The sequence below is a fragment of the Oryctolagus cuniculus genome, chromosome 21 (genome assembly GCF_964237555.1).
Source record: "Oryctolagus cuniculus chromosome 21, mOryCun1.1, whole genome shotgun sequence".
In the NCBI taxonomy this organism is placed as follows: domain Eukaryota; kingdom Metazoa; phylum Chordata; class Mammalia; order Lagomorpha; family Leporidae; genus Oryctolagus; species Oryctolagus cuniculus.
The window spans coordinates 23,770,379-23,789,304 of NC_091452.1; the positions used below are offsets into that span (position 1 = coordinate 23,770,379).

General features: G+C 58.4%; 1 protein-coding gene across 1 annotated transcript; it reads right to left on the reverse strand.

Moving 5' to 3' along the window:
- Positions 1 to 5,260: 5,260 nt before the first annotated feature.
- Positions 5,261 to 17,129, reverse strand: LOC138843242 (SEC14-like protein 4). The gene is made up of 12 exons (XM_070065816.1): positions 16,975 to 17,129; positions 14,684 to 14,759; positions 9,734 to 9,777; positions 9,403 to 9,462; positions 9,077 to 9,265; positions 8,189 to 8,284; positions 8,006 to 8,066; positions 7,551 to 7,634; positions 6,945 to 7,051; positions 6,726 to 6,865; positions 6,471 to 6,640; positions 5,261 to 6,253 (listed from the first exon to the last, which is right to left on the reverse strand). The coding sequence occupies exons 1-12, from the start codon at positions 17,026 to 17,028 to the stop codon at positions 6,135 to 6,137; spliced, it is 1,200 nt and encodes a 399-aa protein (XP_069921917.1). The 5' UTR covers positions 17,029 to 17,129; the 3' UTR covers positions 5,261 to 6,134.
- Between the last annotated feature and the right edge of the window lie 1,797 nt (positions 17,130 to 18,926).

The following is an 18,926-nucleotide window of genomic DNA, read 5'->3' on the forward strand; positions in this document are numbered from 1 at the left end:
GGCTCCTTCCTGTTCCCAGGTGACCCGGGACGTGGGTGCTGTGCTTAGGGGACACCTCGGGTGTGTCCTGCCACACAAAATAATAAACCTGGCCCAACCCTCTCCACCCAGGGGGCACCCTGGCTGCCTCCCTGGCCTTGACCTCAGGCTGGACCCGGTGAACTCGGCATGGGGGCAGCCTTTTCCGCAGGGGCAGGATTGGTTTTGCTGACGCCTCCCTCGCGTGCCCCGGGAAGGCGGCCTTTTCCTAACGGTTGTCATGGAGGCTACTGCCTAGGGGTGGCGGTCAGGGAGGGCCCAGCAGGCCGGCTCCAGGGTGGGTCCCATCCCTGCTGAAGGTCAAGGAGTGGGAGGCGACCGAGAGGCGACAGCCCAGGGGACAAACCCAGCAGTGGGCAAGGTGAAAAACACCTCGGCTTTCCAGGAGTGCCCAGAGCAGCAGGTGGGAGTGCAGGGGAAGGGGGCGGGGCCACAGTAGCCCCCTGCCCCCCCACCCCACATGCAGGTGCCAGGCCCCATGCTGGGCAGCCCTGGATGCAGAGTCACCACCAGGGGGCACGGAGGGGGAGGGGCTGCCAGTGCAAACCCAAACCACATTTCAGGGCCTTAGCACGGGAGAGAGATTTCCCCACGGACAGTTGTACATGAGTGGGCACCCTGTGGAAACAACATTTGTGGTCTGTTTGGATGAAGACAAAGTTAAAGTTAATTGCACCCAAGAGCCGGAGCTGTGGCACAGTGGGTTAAAGCTGCCACCTGCCACTCCGGCATCCCCATATGGGCACCAGTTGGAGTCCCGGCTGCTCCATCTCCAGCCTGATGCACCTGGGAGACAGGCAGAAGGTGGCCCAAGTGCTGGGGCCCCTGCACCCACGTGGGAGGCCTGGAAGAAGCTCCTGGCTCCTGGCTTCAGCCTGGTCAAGCCCTGGCTGTTGTGGCCATTTGGGGAGTGAACCAGAGGATGCAAGACCTTTCTCTCTCTCTCTCTCTCTCTCTCTCTCTCTCTCTCTGTAACTCTGCCTTTCAAAGAAATAAATGTTTTAAACAAAAAAGTTGGGGCTACCAGAAGCCTTGTGGGTGGAGCAGGATAACCTGCCGCTGCAGTGCCAGACTCGCGTATCAGGTGCAGCTTTGAGCCTCAGCTCCCCCACTAATGACCCAGCTCCCCCCGAGGCTCCTGGTAGGCGGTGGATGCTGGGTCAGTTACACGAGTCCCTGCCACCCTCCGCTGCGTTCCCAGGAGCATTAGCAGGAAGTGGATTGGGAGTGGAGCAGCTGGGACTGGAACAGGTGCTCAGTCGGATGCCAGCGTTGCAGGTGGCGGCTTAACCCCTGAGCCCAGCACTGCCCTGACTGCTCACATCCTGACGGCTCCATAAGCTACGTGCGATGCTGAGAGCTGGATTTAAATGTTCACAACTCTCTTGTTGAAATCCTGATTCCCGGGACCTCCGAATATGACCTTCCTTGCACATAGAGTCTTTGCAGATGTAATTAGTTAAGGTAAGGCCTTGTGGCTGCAGGTGCTTGTGCATAGCAGGCTAAGTCTCTGCCTGCGGCACCAGCATCCCATTTGGGCACTGGTTCGAGCCCTGGCTACTCCTCTTCCAATCCAGCTCTCTGCTGTGGCTTGGGAAAGCAGTAGACGATGGCCCAAGTGCTTGGGCCCCTGCACCCGTGTGGGAGACCCGGAAGAAGACTCTGGCTTCAGATTTGCTCAGCTCCAGCTGTTGCAGCCATTTGGGGAGTAAACCAGTGGATGGAAGACCTTTCTCTCTCTCTCTCTCTCTCTCTCTCTCTCTCTCTCTCTCTGCCTCTCTCTGTAACTCTACTTCTCAAATAAATAATTAAAAAAATTTTTTTAAAAGATATGGCCAGGCCAGGTCCGCAGCTCAATAGGCTAGTCCTCCACCTGCGGCACTGGCACACCGGGTTCTAGTCCCGGTTGGGGCACTGGATTCTGTCCCGGTTGTTCCTCTTCCAGTCCAGCTCTCTGCTGTGGCCAGGGAGGGCAGTGGAGGATGGCCCAAGTGCTTGGGCCCTGCACCAGCATGGGAGACCAGGCGTAGGCGCCAGGCTCCTGGCTTCGGACACCGTGGTGTGCTGGCCACAGCATGCCGACCGCGGCGGCCGTTGGGCGGTGAACCAACGGAAAAGGAAGACCTTTCTCTCTGTCTCTCTCTCTCTCGCTGTCCACTCTGCCTGTTGAAAAAAGAAAGAAAGAAGGAAAGAAGGAAAGAAGGGATGAAGGAAGGAAGGAAGGAAGGAAGGAAGGAAGGAGGGAAAGAAAGAAAGAAAGAAAGAAAGAAAGAAGAAAGGAAGGAAGGAAGGAAGGAAGGAAGGAAGAAAGAAGGAAAGAAGGAAAGAAAGAAGGAAAGAAGGAAAGAAGGAAAGAAGGAAAGAAGGAAAGGAAGGAAGGAAGGAAGGAAGGAAGGAAGGAAGGAAGAAAGAAAGAAAGAAAGAAAGAAAGAAAAAGGTAAGGCCAAGCTCCATGGTCAGCTAAGGAAGGCACATCCCAGCAATGACCAGGACCAGGTGGGGGCGCCTACCAGACACGTCCTGACAAAGGGGCCCTGAGGGCGCACACACGGGGAGAAGCCCACACGGAGGGTTCATTCGCCCGCGGTGTCGCCAATAACCAGACTCCCCAGGAGCCGCTCAGGGGAAGCTTTGCTTGTGAGGGCACAGGGGACAACGGGAAGGTGGCGTCCCCGAGGGCAGTTTGCCAAGGTGGTTTTGTTTTGATTTCCAGTGTCACAGGGAAGGTGGAGAGACACATCTCCTGGCCGCCGGTTCACCCTCCAAGTGGCTGCAACAGCCAGGGCTGGGCCAGCGGAAGCCAGCAGCCTGAGATTCAACCTGGGTGTCCCGCTGGGCGGCATCCCCGGCTGCCTCAGCAGGAAGTGGAACGGGAGGCAGAATTGCGGGGACTCCAAGCTGGGGGCATCCCAGTGCTGCTGGCCGTGGACGACTTTGTCCTGGTCCCGTGGACGCCAGTGGTTTGGGGACCGCGGGAGCCTGCTCGCCCGTGGTGGGCCCCTTTCCAAGCTCTGGCTCTCTCTTGGCCCCTCCTGGCCCGAGAGCTGAGAAGCAGACCAGCCATGATGCTGTCGGCGAGGTACGCCACCCGCACCCCACAGGGCACGGCCCACTCACTCGCGGCCTCCCCGCCCACCTCCCAGGTGCTCCCCAACTTCCTTCTGTCATGACCACAGGTGCCCTGCCGGCTGCCCTACTTCCAACCCCTGACCTGGGACTGGGGCCAGGCCCGGGGGAGGAGGCTCTGCAGGAGGCAGCCCGGCCCCTCCCTGCCAGCACACTTCACAGCAGGACCGATGTCACAGGACCTCCCTCCAAGACTGGGGGCCTGGCTGGGTGACGCCAAGTGAGGGTGGGAGTGCCTGCCCGACACAGGTGCCCAGGGCAAGGTGGCCTCAACCCTGGGCCTGCCCGGGGGGTGGGGTGGAGACTGGGCTACAGGTGACTGGGGCCAGGCGTGCCTTTGGCTGCTCCCATCAACAGCAGGTGAAAGGTGGGGCCACACCCGCTCTACCCCCACCCCCACCCCCCGGGAAGGAAGATGGCCACAGAGCCTGAGACAGGCAGAGGGCTGAGCAATGGGACGGCTCACCGACTGCCAAAAACATCACCCCGAGGATAGGCACGGAGCCCGAGGCCACACTGGGGTTTCCGTCTTTCTTCTGCTGCAAAACCCAGGAGGCCCCTGGCTCTTCCCAAGCTCCAGTGCAGTAGCAGGTGGGAAATACATGGGGCTATTGGAGTCCTCTGGCTGCTCCCTGCTACCCCAGGGCCTTTGCACATGCCGTTCCTGCCGCACCTAACACACTTCCTTCACACACACTACCCCACCCCACGCTACCTAGTCAGCAACCCCTCACTGCTCCGGTCCTGCAGCTAGACGTTCACACAGAGCCCCACTCCTCGCTCTCTCTTCAGACACGGCTGCCTTCACTGCGGGGCCCAGGGAGGCATGTGTCGTGTTTGTCCTGCTCCATGTTGTGGGCGTGTCCCCAGGATGCTCATGTGAACACTGACCTTCAGGACCCAGGAAGGGGCCCAAGCCCAGGTTTGGACTCTTGTCCATCTGCACCCAAGGCTTGCACTACCTGTTATCCCAGACAGAACATTCTAGTAACAGCCAAACAGGAACACAGGACTTTTTTTTTTTTTTTAAGATTTGTTTATTTGAAAGGCAGAATGACAGAGAGAGAGGGAGAGGGAAAGACAAGAGAGATCTTCCATCTGCCGGTTCACGCCCTAAATGACCACAGGCAGCTGGGGCCGTGCCAGGAGCCAGGAGCTTCTCCCGGGTTCCCACGTGGGTGCAGGGGCCCAGCCCTTGCTGCTTTCCCAGGCACACGAGCAGGGAGCTGGCTCAGAGGCACAGCAGCAGGGACTTGACCGGCGGTCTGACAGGGGACGCCTGCATCGCTAGCCTCAGCCTAACCTGCTGCAGCGCTGCGCCGGCCCAGGATGTGGCTTTTGAGCTGCGCTCTATGGCAGGAATGGAAGGAAGGTGTTCTACGTGGAAGCGATGGTACGAGGAACCTCACAAAGTGGAGAGGGAGGAGAGGGGCAGGGGCTCAGACAGGGGGCGGTCAGGGCCACTGATGATAGCACAAGCGGTGGTGGTCCTAGACGATGCCACCAGGGGGCAGTGTTGTAGCACGGTGGGTTAAGCTGCTGACTGCAATGCCTGCATCCCATATGGGCGCCAGTTCCAATCACTGATGCTCCATTTCTGATCCAGCAGTTAATGGGAAGTCCTTGGGCCCGTGCTACCCATGTGGGAGACTCAGAAGAAGCTCCAGGCTCCTGGCTATGGATCAACAGCTCTGGCAATTGAGTTCATTTGGGGAGTGAACCAGCGGATGGAAGATCTCTCCTCTCTCCCTTTCTGCTCCTGTCTCTCTGTCACTCTGCCTTTCAAATAGATAAATAAATTTTTAAAAATCAGCAGCTTGGATGGAGACCTTGGGAGTGACGGAATCCTCAGATCCTGTGACACCAGCAGGTGCACCCAAGACGGAGACCAAAACTCTTTCTCGATGGCTTCTCTGTGAGCCGTGGCTGCTTGCTGGGTAGCTGGATGGATCTGGGCCACTATTCTCTGGATCCTGATGCATTGACCTCTGGGGTCTTGGTGACCATGGAGGGACCGCGTCTTCCGAGTTAGCCAGTTCCTGGAGATAGTCACTCGCAGGCAGCATCGTCAGTGCAAATCAACTGATTACAAAGCCACAGTCCAACCCCCTGCTTTATTAAGGTTTCACGGGGCCAGGGACCCAACAGGTAGGGCAGCCCATGTGTCCTGATCCTCCTGTGACCGTCACAACCCAAGTCTGCCACCTGCCTTGCCCAGCCCGGCCCATGGCCCTGGCCCCGAGTTCTCCCACTCCCTCCACCCCAGGGTATGCTACAGCACTCCTCCTGGGAACTGTGAGTATTCAACTCTCTCTTCAACACCAATCATTTCCTGACCTGCCGGCCTTATCACAAGTCAGGTGTTCCATGAACACTCTGCACTTTAGTTTTATATGTTCATTTATTCATTTGAAAGTCAGAGATGGAGAGACAGACGGACAGAGGATTGTCCACCTGCTCGTCCACTCCCAGATGCCCACAACAGCTGGGAGTGGGCCAGGCCCAACCTGTCAGCCTGGAACTCCAGCAGGGTCTCCCACACAGGTGGCCGGGGCCAGGCACTTGAGCCATCATGACCCTCCTCCCCCTCCCTCCCATCATGACTCGCAGGGACTGACATGGGACGCAGGTGTCTCACGGAGTCCCTTAACTGCTAGCTCACACGCCAATACGCTATACTTTGGAAGAGTAACTCCTTTCTTGGTCTTGGTGCATAGGAAAAGGCCGGGAGTTTTTTCCTGAGCTGGAGGTCGCTGGAGGTGACATGGGGACAGAGTGTGCTGCTTCTGTGTGGCAGGAGCAGGCCAGCTGTGCCAGGCAGGCTGTGACGTGCTGTTGGGGGATCCCCATCCCCAGGGAGGGATCCCAGGTTGAAGCTTGTCCGGCTTCAGTCCCAGTGGCCCAGCATTTGCTGGTCTCCGTCCCCAGGGAGAGGTGTGGCCCCTGGAGAGATGTGGCGGCTGCAGGGTTCACCTAGAATGGTCCTCCATCTTCTCCAGGAGCGTTTGGTCTGGGAGCAGCACCTCCACGGTGTAGCTGACGTGTTTCGAGTGAACCAGGCTGAAGGTGTTGTCAAACCTCAGGACATCTGGGGTCCAGGACAGACATTTGGACAGGAGCCCCTCCCCCACCCCAGCCCTGGGACCCCTCCCTGCATGGTGGGTGGTCAGGGTTTGGGAGCCACTGACTCAGGCCCTGTTTGTGCCTACTGGAGGCAGTGGCCACCACCCGGCGGGTCCTGGCTGCACATCTAGGAACCCTCCTCCCACCCCAAGTCCAGGCGGGGCTCCCCTGACTACACTCACACACGCCGGCCTCCGCACAGGTGAGGCTCCCGTCCTCGGGCACCAGGTGGGCGTTGTAGCGCTGGCTGGGCAGCACCGCCGTCATCTCCCCTGCCCGCTGCCGCTCCCCCATCTTGGTCTTGAGGAAGACCCCGAAGCTGATGTCCCCGCCATCTGATGCAAACTGCCACCTGCAGGCGACAGAGCCCCACTGACGCCCCCCTGCCTGGGGTGCAGCACCCCACCCCCACCCCCACCCTGGGCAGGTGCGCCCACCTCAGCACACAGCCTGGGAAGAGGATCTCGTTCTCCACCTGCTGGGAGGAGCCGCGGCCCACGGACACCGTGTGCTCGTACTGCAGCCTCACCTGCTGGCGCCTGTGGTAGCTCTTGGGCACCTCGCCCCCGTAGTTGATCTGTGGGTGGGGGCAGGTGAGCCATGGACCACGCTGCTGCCTACCTGCCTGCCCCTGCCCCGTGTCTGGGTCCCTGTACCTTGGTCAGGCACTTGGGGTTGCCGTCGGGGTCGGTCATGGTCCCCCCAAACACCGCGGGCAGCTGGTCGGGGCTGATGAACTTGTGCAGATCCTGCTTCCAGTTGTCTGCATGGGGGGTGGTGACAGAGGAGTCTCCGAGGGGGCTCGGAGGTGGGGGTCAACAGAGGGCGGGGCTGGCTGAGCCGGGAGCTGTCCTGGAGCTGGTGCTGAGCGGGCCACACTTCCAGCGCCCCATTGTCTGGGGAACAGAGGCTGAGTGGCTCTGTGTCTGGTCCCTTGCTGCGCTGGCCGGTTCCTCTGCCCACTCTCGCTGCTCCTCCAGACCCTGCCCCATCCCTGATCCAGTTGTCTGTGTAGGGGGCAGTGGGGGGGTCTCCGAGGTGGCTCAGAAGGCAGGGGTGGCTGATCCCAGGGAGGGGACTGGACTGCGACTCCCAGGAGACCCAAAGAGCTTTCTGTGGGTCTCAGGCTGTGGTCAGGAGCCAGGGGCCTTGCCCTTGTGTGCTGGAGCTGACGGGACCAGAGCACAGAGCGTAAGGCAGGGAGAAACGGGGCCTCGCTGACCTCTGCTTGCCGGGCAGCGCCAGGAGGCCACGTCACTCACCTCCCAGGATCACCATCTTCCTGCGTGTGTCCTCACTCATGAATGACTTGACCAAGTTGAAGGCCACTGGGAACAGCCTGGGGGCTGAAACACAGGAGACCCCTTGGAAGCTGGACCAGAGGGGATGTGGGTGTGTAGAAGCCAAGGCCAAGGGCGTGTGTGTGACAGATCTGGATTCTGCCGTTCCCGGCTGTGTGACTTTCAGCCCGGGACTCACCCTCTCTGTGTCTTAGTGCCGTTGGCTGGGAAACAGAGATGGAAGCATGTGTGTGCAACACAGGGCCTCACTCTTAACAAATGGTTCTCTCGCCCTGAGCCCAGTTGTAAGGGGCTGGGCACGAGCTGGTTCCAGCGTCAGCCAACTTGGATCCTGCTGAGACGCCCTGAACTTGATGGCTGAGCTGTCTGTCCCCCAGTGCTCCCTTCCCCAGGAGGGCTCCCAGCCGGGGGCTCACCTCGGATCACAATTAAGTTCTTCAGCGTCTCAGGGTAGTTAGCATCCAGGATGGCGAAAAACTGTGGAGTCAAATCAGCGTGCTGCTGGCCGTGCTTGGTCCCCTCCCGCCCCCGTTTCTGTGGGCCCCCCCGTGGGTCTGGGATGGCCCGGGAGCCGCCGTGTCCCAGCCTGCCCGCCTCACCTGCTGGTACACCTCCACAGCTGGCTTCCACAGGTGCCTCAGGCCCAGCCCCTCCATGTCAAACACCATCAGCACCATCTCGATCTTTCTGCCCAGCTGCACAGGACAGAGCAGGGCTGGCGGTCAGGCGGCAGCTCCAGCCAGGAGCCCCTGGCCGCAGAGACCCCCTCCCCATTCCCCCTGCTACCCCACATTCTCTCACAGCCCAAAGCGTCTTCCAAACAGATGGACCCCATGTGAGGGCCGAGGAGACTCATCAGAGCCTTGCACAGACTGTGTGTGCATTCGTGGTGTGCACACGTTCTCACTCCACATCACTGCCTTGAGTAGATGAACTACTGAATTGAAGACTTTACTCGTTAGGCATTTTTTAAAATAACATTACTTGGGGCGGGCACTGTGGCTTAATAGGTAAAGCTGCTGCCTGATGGGCCGGCATCCCCTATGGGTGCTGGTTCAAGTCTTGGCTGCTCCACTTCTGATCCAGCTCTCTGCTATGGCCTAGGGAAGCAGTAGAAGATGGGCCAAGTGCTTGGGCCCCTGCATGCACATGAGGGGCCTAGAAGAAGCTCCTGGCTCCTGACCTTGGACCTGCCCAGTTCCTGCCGCTGGATCTGTTTGGGGAGAGAACCAGTTGGTGAAGACCTCACTCTGTGTCTCTCCCTCTGTCTGTAACTCTGCCTTTAAGTAAATGAATAGATTTTAAAAATAAATAAATCTTTATAAAATAAAAAAGAGGTGGGGCCAGGCGTGGGGGAGGTCTCTGGGGGCGCTGTCTTATGGAGGAATCAAGGATTTCTCAGGAGCGCCCACTCAGGTCAACCAGGCAGCCCCACCCCACCCCTGCTCCCACCCCCAACCCCACCCCCACCCCGCCCCTGCGCTCACCTTCTGGCTCTGCCGCTCGCACTCCTGCCGCAGGAGCTCACAGGCTTTGATGCGCTTGCGCACCAGCTCCTGCTTGGAGGCCGACAGGAGGAGGCCCTTGGGGTCCAGGGTGCCGATGATGTCGAACCACACGGGGCAGCCTTCGTAGTCGTAGCCGCACAGGCCGCCCGAGTCGTAGAGCTGGACCACCTGCGCATGTGCGGGGCGGGGGGCGGGGGGGAGGGCTCAAAGCAGCGCCCCCAGGCCGTGTCCCTGCCCCGTCCCGGGGGTGTGTGGCGGGCAGGACGTGGGCATCGGGGGCCTCGGGGATGCCACGGGGCGCTCACCTCCAAGGGCTGCCATGTGAGGATGTTGTCCAGGTCGTGTTGCTTCCGGAACTCCACGTGCTGTGAGACACGGTGCAGGCTGAAGTCTCGGTGGCCTCTGGGGGCACCTGGGTCACCAGGCCAGGTCCTCTGCCCACAGCCACCAAGGTCGCTCCAGCGCCCCCGCCAGGCTCCATCACAGGGCCCGGGGTGGGGAGAGGAGGACGGATGGGAGAGAGAAGCGAGTCTGGGGCAGAAAGGGCTCCACAGGACCCAGCGAGAGCCCCCACCCTTTGCCGCTCCTCCCAGGGCCGGCGGGCAGGGGGCAGGACGCCAGGGCGCCGGGGCTCACCTTCCGGAGCATGTCCTGGGATTTCTGCAGGTCGAAGTTTCGGGCTGCAGGAACAAGAGGAGGCCAGGAAGGAGAGGCTGGAGGCCGGCTCTGGGCTGAGCTGTGCCCGGAGCTCAGGAGACGGGAGTGGGGGATCCCAGCTTCCTCCCGCCACGCCGGAATACGAGGGGGATCTAGAGATACTTCATGAAACCAAGGATCTTGAGTCTTCTAGAAAACTCTGGAGGGGCCTCCATTTTGGTTTCTGGGCCTTTGAAATCCCTTCTAGGAATTGGAGCTGTGGCGTAGTGGGCTAAGCCTCCGCCTGCAATGGCAGCATCCCATATGGGCGCTGGTTCAAGTCCTGGCTGCTCCACTTCCAATCCAGCTCTCTGCTATGTCCTGGGAAAGCAGTGGAAGATGGCCCAAGTCCTTGGGCCCCTAAACCCATGTGGGAGACCTGGAAGAAGCTCCTGGCTCCTGGCTTTGGAACGCCCAATTCTGGCTGTTGTGGCTATTTGGGGAGTGAACCAGTGGATGGAAGCGCTCTCTCTCTCTCTCTCTGTCTCTCCCTCTCTCTCTGTAACTCTGCCTTTGAATAAATAACCCCCCAAACAAAAGATTCATTTTTTCTTTAATATTCTTATGTGTTATAAATTAAATTTTTAGGTATTTTATGTGCTTTGCTATTTTTGAATGTCATCTGATTTTCATTTCATTTTACATTTAGGTATTATTGCATAGAGAAATACAATTGATTTTTGTATCTGGCAATATTGCTGAATGTTCTCTCTCTCTCTAAGTTTATTCTAGAAGCTTTCACCCTCCCTTTTTGGGGATGATTTATTTATTTATTTTAAAGATTTCTGTATTTTATTTGAAAGGCTTAGTTACAGAAAAAGAGAGAGAGAGAGAGATTTTTCCTTCATTGGTTCACTCCCCAGATGGCTGCAATGGCTAGAGCTGGGCCAGGCCAAAGCCAGGAACTGGGAGCTTCTTCTGGGAACTTGGGCTATTCTTTGCTGCTTTCCCAAGTGCAGTAGCAGAGAGCTGGATTGGAACAAGGCAACCAGGACTGCGCCCATATGGGATGCTGGCACTGCAGGCGGCAGCTTTACCTGCTATGCCACAGCATCTGGTCCCCCCTATTTTATTTTATTTTATTTTATTTTATTTTATTTTGACAGGCAGAGTGGACAGTGAGAGAGAGAGACAGAGAGAAAGGTCTTCCTTTGCCGTTGGTTCACCCTCCAGAGGCCCCACAGCCGGCGGGCTGCCGCGCTGATCCGATGGCAGGAGCCAGGTACTTCTCCTGGTCTCCCATGGGGTGCAGGGCCCAAGCACTTGGGCCATCCTCCACTGCACTCCCTGGCCACAGCAGAGAGCTGGCCTGGAAGAGGGGCAACCGGGACAGAATCTGGCGCCCCGACCGGGACTAGAACACGGTGTGCCGGCGCCGCAAGGCGGAGGATTAGCCTAGTGAGCCGCGGTGCTGGCCCCCAATTTTACTTTAAAGATTTATTTATTTATTTGAAAGTCAGAGGTACAGAGAAATAGTGAGAGACAGAGAGACGTCTCCCATCTGCTGGCTCACTCCCCAAATGGCCACATCAGATAAGGCTGGGCCACGCCAACGCCTTGAAAGGCAGAATTACACACACACACACACACACACACATTCACACAGAGAGAGAGAGAGAGAGAGTGAGGGAGAGAGAGACTCCCTCCGCTGGTTCACTCCCCAAATGGCCACAACAGGCAAGGCTGGGCCATGCCAAAGCCAGGAGCCAGGAGCTTCAACCAGGGTCTCCCACTTGGGTGTCAGGGGCCCAAGCACTTGGGTTGTCCTCTGCTTTCCCAGGCTCATTCGCAGGGAGCTGGAATGGAAGTGGAGCAGCCGGGACTCGAACCAGCGCTCATGTGGGATTCTGCTGTCACGGGTAGCAGTTTAATCTGCTGTAGCACAGTGCCAGCCCTGTGACGCTGAACTGTTCTTGCAAAGCCAGGATATACTGTCCTCCTCGGAGGAAGCTCCTGGCTCCTGGTTTCGGCCTGGCCCAGCCCTGGCTGTTGCAGCCATTTGGGGAGTGGACAAGTGAATGGAAGACCTCCCTCCCTCCCTCTCTCTCTCTCTCTGTAACAGCCTTTCAAGTAAGTAGATGAATCTATAACCTTTCTTTGGTTATGCTGTATATTTTAAGCCCTGGTTGGATTCTATTGTGCAATCATATCTTCAGACCCCTTTAGACAAGTAAGTAAAGTGGCTTAGAATTTTCTTTTCTTTTTTATTATTATCCTGATCTTGCTTTGGAATCAAACTTGGCCAAGCCTCATAAGTATCAAAATATGTATGTCTATAAGTTTCAGAACATCTGTAAGTTTCACATACAATCTAAAACAACTTGGGTCATTTGTATAAAACCACAGCTAACTGGTCTTGAAACCTGGGAGGAATCTGGAGGTCACACCCCTGGAGAGAGTTTTCTCGGGAGCTTTTTCTTTTTCTTTCTCTCTTTTTTTCGTACCATGTCAGTGTTTTTAACATTTTTGGGGCCGGCGCTATGGCAAATGAGGGTAAGGCTCTGTCTGCGGTAGCTGCATCCCAATGGGTGCCTGTCTGAGTCCCTGCTGCTGGTTCAAGCGGCTGCTCCACTTCAGATCCAGCTCTGTGCTGTGGCCTGGGAAGGTAATAGGAGATGGCCCAAGTGCTTGGGCCCCTGCACTCCCGTGGGAGACCCAGAAGAAGCTCCTGGCTCCTGGCTTCGGATCTGCCCCGCTCCAGGCTTTGTGGCCATTTAGGGAGTGAACCAGCAAAGACGACCTCTGTCTCTGCCTCTGCCTCTCTGTAGCTCTGCCTTTCAAATAAATAAATAAATCTTAAAAAAAAAAAAACATTTATTGGTCTGTGGAGGTTTCTTCTTGCTGGATTTGGCCTTTTAGTGTTTTTGAGGATATATTGATTTCACTTAATTTTCAAATGTGGTAAGTGTTCATAACTTTCTTTTTATTTTATTTTATTTTTTTCTTTTTGACAGGTGGAGTGGACATTGAGAGAGAGAGAGACAGAGAGAAAGGTCTTCCTTTGCTGTTGGTTCACTCTCCAATGGCCGCCGCAGTAGGCGCACTGCAGCCGGCGCACCGCGCTGATCTGATGGCAGGAGCCAGGTACTTCTCCTGGTCTTCCATGGGGTGCAGGGCCCAAGCACTTGGGCCATCCTCCACTGCACTCCCTGGCCACAGCAGAGAGCTGGCCTGGAAGAGGAGCAACCGGGACAGAATCCGGTGCCCCGACCGGGACTAGAACCTGGGGTGCCGGCGCCGCAGGTGGAAGATTAGCCTAGAGAGCTGCTGCGCTGGCCACCAAGAGATCATTTTTAGAAACCCATAAAAGAATGTTATGGGCCGGTGCCTCGGCTCACTAGGCTAATCCTCTGACTAGCAGCGCCAGCACACCGGGTTCTAGTCCCGGTCGGGGCGCCGGATTCTGTCCCGGTTGCTCCTCTTCCAGGCCAGCTCTCTGCTGTGGCCCGGAAGGGCAGTGGAGGATGGCCCGGGTGCTTGGGCCCTGCACCAGCATGGGAACAGGGAGGGAATACCCTCCCCTGGCACAGCCCGCCGGCCGTAGTGGCCATTTCGGGGGTGAACCAACGGAAGGAAGACCTTTCTCTCTGTCTCTCTCACACTAACTCTGAATGTAAAAAATAAAAAAAAAATGATCTCTGGGTTATCTATAGGATATTTTTATTTCTAAAAACATTTTTAAACATTTATTTTCATTTTGTTCGAAAGGCAGAGAGACACAGAGAGATCTTCCTTCCACTGGTTTAACCCCCAAATGTCCGCAACTCTAGGGCTGGGCGGGAAGGAAGCCAGGAGCTGGGATCTGATCCAGGTCTCCCACAAGGGGGCAGGAACCCAAGCACCTGAGCCGTCACCTGCTGCCTCCCAGGGCGCGCGCTGGCAGGAAGCTGGAGTCCTACCTGGAGGAGCCAGGGCTCGAATGTGGGACCTGGAGTCCCAGGGGACATTTCCACCACCAAGCCAATGTCCACGCAGACGGGATACTTTTCTGTGGAGAACCAGGGTGTGGCTCCTCATCCTATAGACTCCAGTGCATCGGGCACTGCTGATGAGATGCGAGGGTAGATTTCAGTAGCACCTACTATATGCTAGGCTGTGGGTACCAGGGAGGCACAGTCCCCGCCCTCTTGCACCTGGGGTGCAGACAGAGCCAAGTGGGGGAGGGGGGCCTTCAGCAGGAGGGCAGGGAAGCTCCTTGGTGTCAGGCCTGAGGGAGGAGCTTCCTTGAAGTCCACGCCAGGGAGTCTGGGTGGCACAGAAGAGAAATCCTGCTGAGACCTCGCCCCCATCTCAGAGTGCCTGGCTCCAGTCTCAGCTCCACTTCTGAATCTGGTTTGAGGCTGGTGCAGCCCCTGGGAGGCAGCAGCTGGGGTTTCAAGTGGTTGTGTCCCTGCCACCCGTGCAGGGAAGCTGGGCCCAGTCCCAGCTGTTATGGGACTTGGGGAGCAAGCCAGTGGATGAAAGAGCTCCCCCTGTCTGTCTGACTGCCCGTCTGTCTGTCTGTCTTCCTGCAGGGACTTGAGTGGGGCCCTCCCACATGGCTTGTAGGCATCCCAAGCAGCAAGCTAATCACCGTGCCTCATGGCCCAGCCCTTTTCCTCCAGCTCCTGGAAGTCCCTTCCTATTTGACTGCAGTCCCAGCCAGGCCATGCCCACGACCTCCCTGGTGTGAACCCTGAGCTCATATCCATGCAGTGCCTCATCCCATTGTGCAGATGCACAAACTGAGGCTCGGCAGGAGGTTTCTCCAGCACACAGGGGAGCGCAGATGCTGTCCCGGACCCTTGTTCTTTACTCCTCTGGGGCACTGTTCCCAACATTGTCCATCCCCTCCCCTGGTACCTGTCTTCCCCCCTTCCCTCCCTTCCCTCCTGCCCCCACCAGCCTCACCTCGAAGCCAGCGCAGGAGGAAGTAGTCATCAGCATTGGGCAGGGCGGGCAGCAGGTCCTGCAGATTCTCCCGGAACTACGTGGGGGACACGATGGTCAGAGGCCCCGCCCACCCTCGGCTGCCAGACAGCCCTCCCTAGGGACCCTGCGGGGTCAGGGGGCACGGTTAGCAGCAGCTGCCCCATCGCTATTCCATCTGGGAGCAGGGGGCCCTCCAGCCCATCCTGGGAGGAAAAGGTGGGGCCTCCCCCACCTCCAGGCCTGCTCTGTACCCCAAAACTCTCTTTCTGCAAGACTGAGAGAGCTATGGTTATGACCCCTCAGTGAGTCTCGTGCAGGCCAGCCATGTTGGTGTAGGAATACTGTCCCTGCCCTGCTGCAGCTGGAGGGTCAGGTTCGGATGCAGGTTACTTAAACCTCTCCCAGCCTCAGTTTCCTCATTGAGAAATGAGGATCATGATGCACTCGTGCCCATCAAGCAGGCCTGGCTGGAGCAGGTGCCAGAAAAACGTGGGCACTCAACGCACGAGGACGGCCTGGAGCCCTGGACAGTGGGGCCCTCGTGGGGAAAAGCAGAGGCAGAGATCAGCAGAGAGGGTCCAGTAGGGTGCCGGAGGCCTCATCAGCATCTCTGCTGGGGACAAGCATAGAGTGTTGGCCGGGCATGGGGGCGCCTTCTCCTCGGTAGAGTCTGGGGACGCCACCGGCATCCCAAGTCCGAGAGAGAGGAGACCCCGCTTCTGAGTCACCGATCAAGGGCTGAGTCTGGAAGGGAATCCGTGTCCAACATGGGAGTATGAATAGGTGGGGGCGGCCTGGGACGCCGTCTCTGTGGTCTGATTCCCGGAGGAGGTTTCAAATAAGCCTGCGTTCCCATGTTGTTTGCACAACTGAAACTGAACCATCCGTTGCGACATCTCCAGTGTTAATGAGTAACAGCAGCTTCTAGAACGATCTGGACAGGCACTGGGCTGGGCTCCCGAGGTGGCCGGAGGGGACACTGTCCCCCGAGACCCCGGAACTCAGCCCCTTCAGGCTCCTGGCTTCCATGGTTTGAGCCTGAGACAGGAGGGGCCGAGGTCACGCTCTGCTTTACAGATTGGGAAACTGAGGCTGGGGCAAGGTCCTGGGGGGGGGGACCGACTCTCTCTTTCACTCTCGGGGGGGCACCCAGGGGATGTGCATCTGAAGAGCAGTGCAGCACCAAGCAGGTGCTTCGAGCCACCTGGAGATTCACCCTAGGGCGCGGCCTTGGGGAAAGCCACAGCCGGCAGTGTGGTGGGAGGTGTTCAGAACCAGACTCCAGGAGAATCTAGAAGGGGACCACTGTCCTGATCCCTGGGACCATGGGTACTTGTCCCCACTTCTAATTCTTCTCTCCCCCCCAAAAAAAGATGTCACTGTCAGAACTCACCCTCAAAGGCCAGGTGTCCAGTACCACCCCAGGTCCCTGAAGGCATCAGCCGTGGGGAGTGGGGGAGGGGAGGATCACCAGGGGACCGCCTCCCGTTCCCTAGGAGACCTGTCATTGAAGTCCCTTCCTTACCTGGGGGCCCTTGCTGTCCCCTGTGGGGCCCTCCCTCATCCTGGAACCACTGTCCTCCTCCAAGACCCTCCTCCCCGACCTGGGAGACCCCCTCCTCCCCTGGGAATACAATCAGAGTCCTCTTTCCCCAGGGAAGACCCAGGGGTCTTCAGCTGCCAGAGTGGGCAGGGGCTGTGACCTCCCCTTCCCCCACACTTGAAGTCAGTTTCCAGTCCTGGCCATTGGGGGCCACCTAGTGTGGCTGCCACCCAAGACAGGATGGGGTCTCCTTTGCCGGTGGACCATGACACTCCCAGCTGAAGCCTGGAAGTTTTGTGTTCAGAAAATAAATAAATAAAGGAGCTGTAGGGAGCAGGCTTGGGCCCCAAGGACTCACAGAGCCACACAGAGAATCCAAGCTAACCAAAGTCGCCATCTGGGCACAAGATCTGGGACCTGCCTGTTCAGGGCCGCCCAGCGGCTGATGGGAGTGCCATCCCCAGTCCCTGGCGCTGGGAACAAGGGCCAGGACCCAGTGGTGGCCAGCGTGGCTGCAGTTGTCAGCACAGCTGCCCAGGAGGGCACTCTGGTCTGCTGTGAGCCCAGCACCTGTGCCCAGGCTGGCTCCAGGGCAGGGCAAAGGGGCGCCGGGCTGGGGGAGGGAATGGGGGTTGCATCCCAACCACAGTGGGTCCAGCCGGGTTGGCAAGCCTCTGGCTGCTTGGGTCCCTGCCCAGACCTCCCTGCCGCCGGCAGTGCCCCTCACCTTGGCCAGCGCCTCCTGCTGCGCGGGGCTCAGGTCCCCGACTCGGCCGCTCATGGTGCTTGGGCGAGCAGAGAGGCGCAGGGTGCGGCTGGGTCAGGATGCATCTGCCTGCCTGGGCTCAGTGCCTGCTTTTGGCCTGGTGGAGCCAGATGTTGGTCCCGCCCCACCCGCCTGGTTCTTGGCTACCCTGGGCGGGGAGAGGGGGAGGAGGGGTGACTGGGTCGCTAAGCACACCCTCTCTGGGGCGGGCAGGTGACCTGGCCAGAGCGCACTCCCGGCGTCCGGGCCAGCCAGCAGCCTCCATCCACCTCCAGACCTGGTCACTCCAAAGGCTCCTTCCTGTTCCCAGGTGACCCGGGACGTGGGTGCTGTGCTTAGGGGACACCTCGGGTGTGTCCTGCCACACAAAATAATAAATCTGGCACAACCCTCTCCACCCAGGGGGCGCCCTGGCTGCCTCCCTGGTCTTGACCTCAGGCTGGACCCGGTGAACTCGGCATGGGGGCAGCCTTTTCCGCAGGGGCAGGATTGGTTTTGCTGACGCCTCCCTCGCGTGCCCCGGGAAGGCGGCCTTTTCCTAACTGTTGTCATGGAGGCTACTGCCTAGGGGTGGTGGTCAGGGAGGGCCCAGCAGGCCGGCTCCAGGGTGGGTTGCATCCCTGCTGAAGGTCAAGGAGTGGGAGGCGACCGAGAGGCGACAGCCCAGGGGACAAACCCAGCAGTGGGCAAGGTGAAAAACACCTCGGCTTTCCAGGAGTGCCCAGAGCAGCAGGTGGGAGTGCAGGGGAAGGGGGCGGGGCCACAGTAGCCCCCTGCCCCCCCCACCAAGATGCAGGTGCCAGGCCCCATGCTGGGCAGCCCTGGATGCAGAGTCACCGCCAGGGGGCACGGAGGGGGAGGGGCTGCCAGTGCAAACCCAAACCACATTTCAGGGCCTTAGCACGAGAGAGAGATTTCCCCGCGGACAGTTGTACATGAGTGGGCACCCTGTGGAAACAACATTTGTGGTCTGTTTGGATGAAGACAAAGTTAAAGTTAATTGCACCCAAGAGCCGGAGCTGTGGCACAGTGGGTTAAAGCTGCCACCTGCCACTCCGGCATCCCCATATGGGCACCAGTTGGAGTCCCGGCTACTCCATCTCCAGCCTGATGCACCTGGGAGACAGGCAGAAGGTGGCCCAAGTTCTGGGGCCCCTGCACCCACGTGGGAGGCCTGGAAGAAGCTCCTGGCTCCTGGCTTCAGCCTGGTCAAGCCCTGGCTGTTATGGCCATTTGGGGAGTGAACCAGAGGATGCAAGACCTTTCTCTCTCTCTCTCTCTCTCTCTCTCTCTGTAACTCTGCCTTTCAAAGAAATAAATGTTTTAAACAAAAAAAGTTGGGGCTACCGGAAGCCTTGTGGGTAGAGCAGGATAACCTGCCGCTGCAGTGCCAGACACGCGTATCAGATGCAGGTTTGAGCCTCAGCTCCCCCACTAATGACCCAGCTCCCCCCGAGGCTCCTGGTAGGCGGTGGATGCTGGGTCAGTTACACGAGTCCCTGCCACCCTCCGCTGCGTTCCCAGGAGCATTAGCAGGAAGTGGATTGGGAGTGGAGCAGCTGGGACTGGAACAGGTGCTCAGTCGGATGCCAGTGTTGCAGGTGGCGGCTTAACCCCTGCGCCCAGCACTGCCCTGACTGCTCACATCCTGACGGCTCCATAAGCTACGTGCGATGCTGAGAGCTGGATTTAAATGTTCACAACTCTCTTGTTGAAATCCTGATTCCCAGGACCTCCGAATACGAGCTTCCTTGCACATAGAGTCATTGCAGATGTAATTAGTTAAGGTAAGGCCTTGTGGGTGCAGGTGCTTTCGCATAGCCGGCTAAGTCTCTGCCTGCGGCACCAGCATCCCATATGGGCACTGGTTCGAGTCCTGGTTACTCCTCTTCCAATGCAGCTCTCTGCTGTGG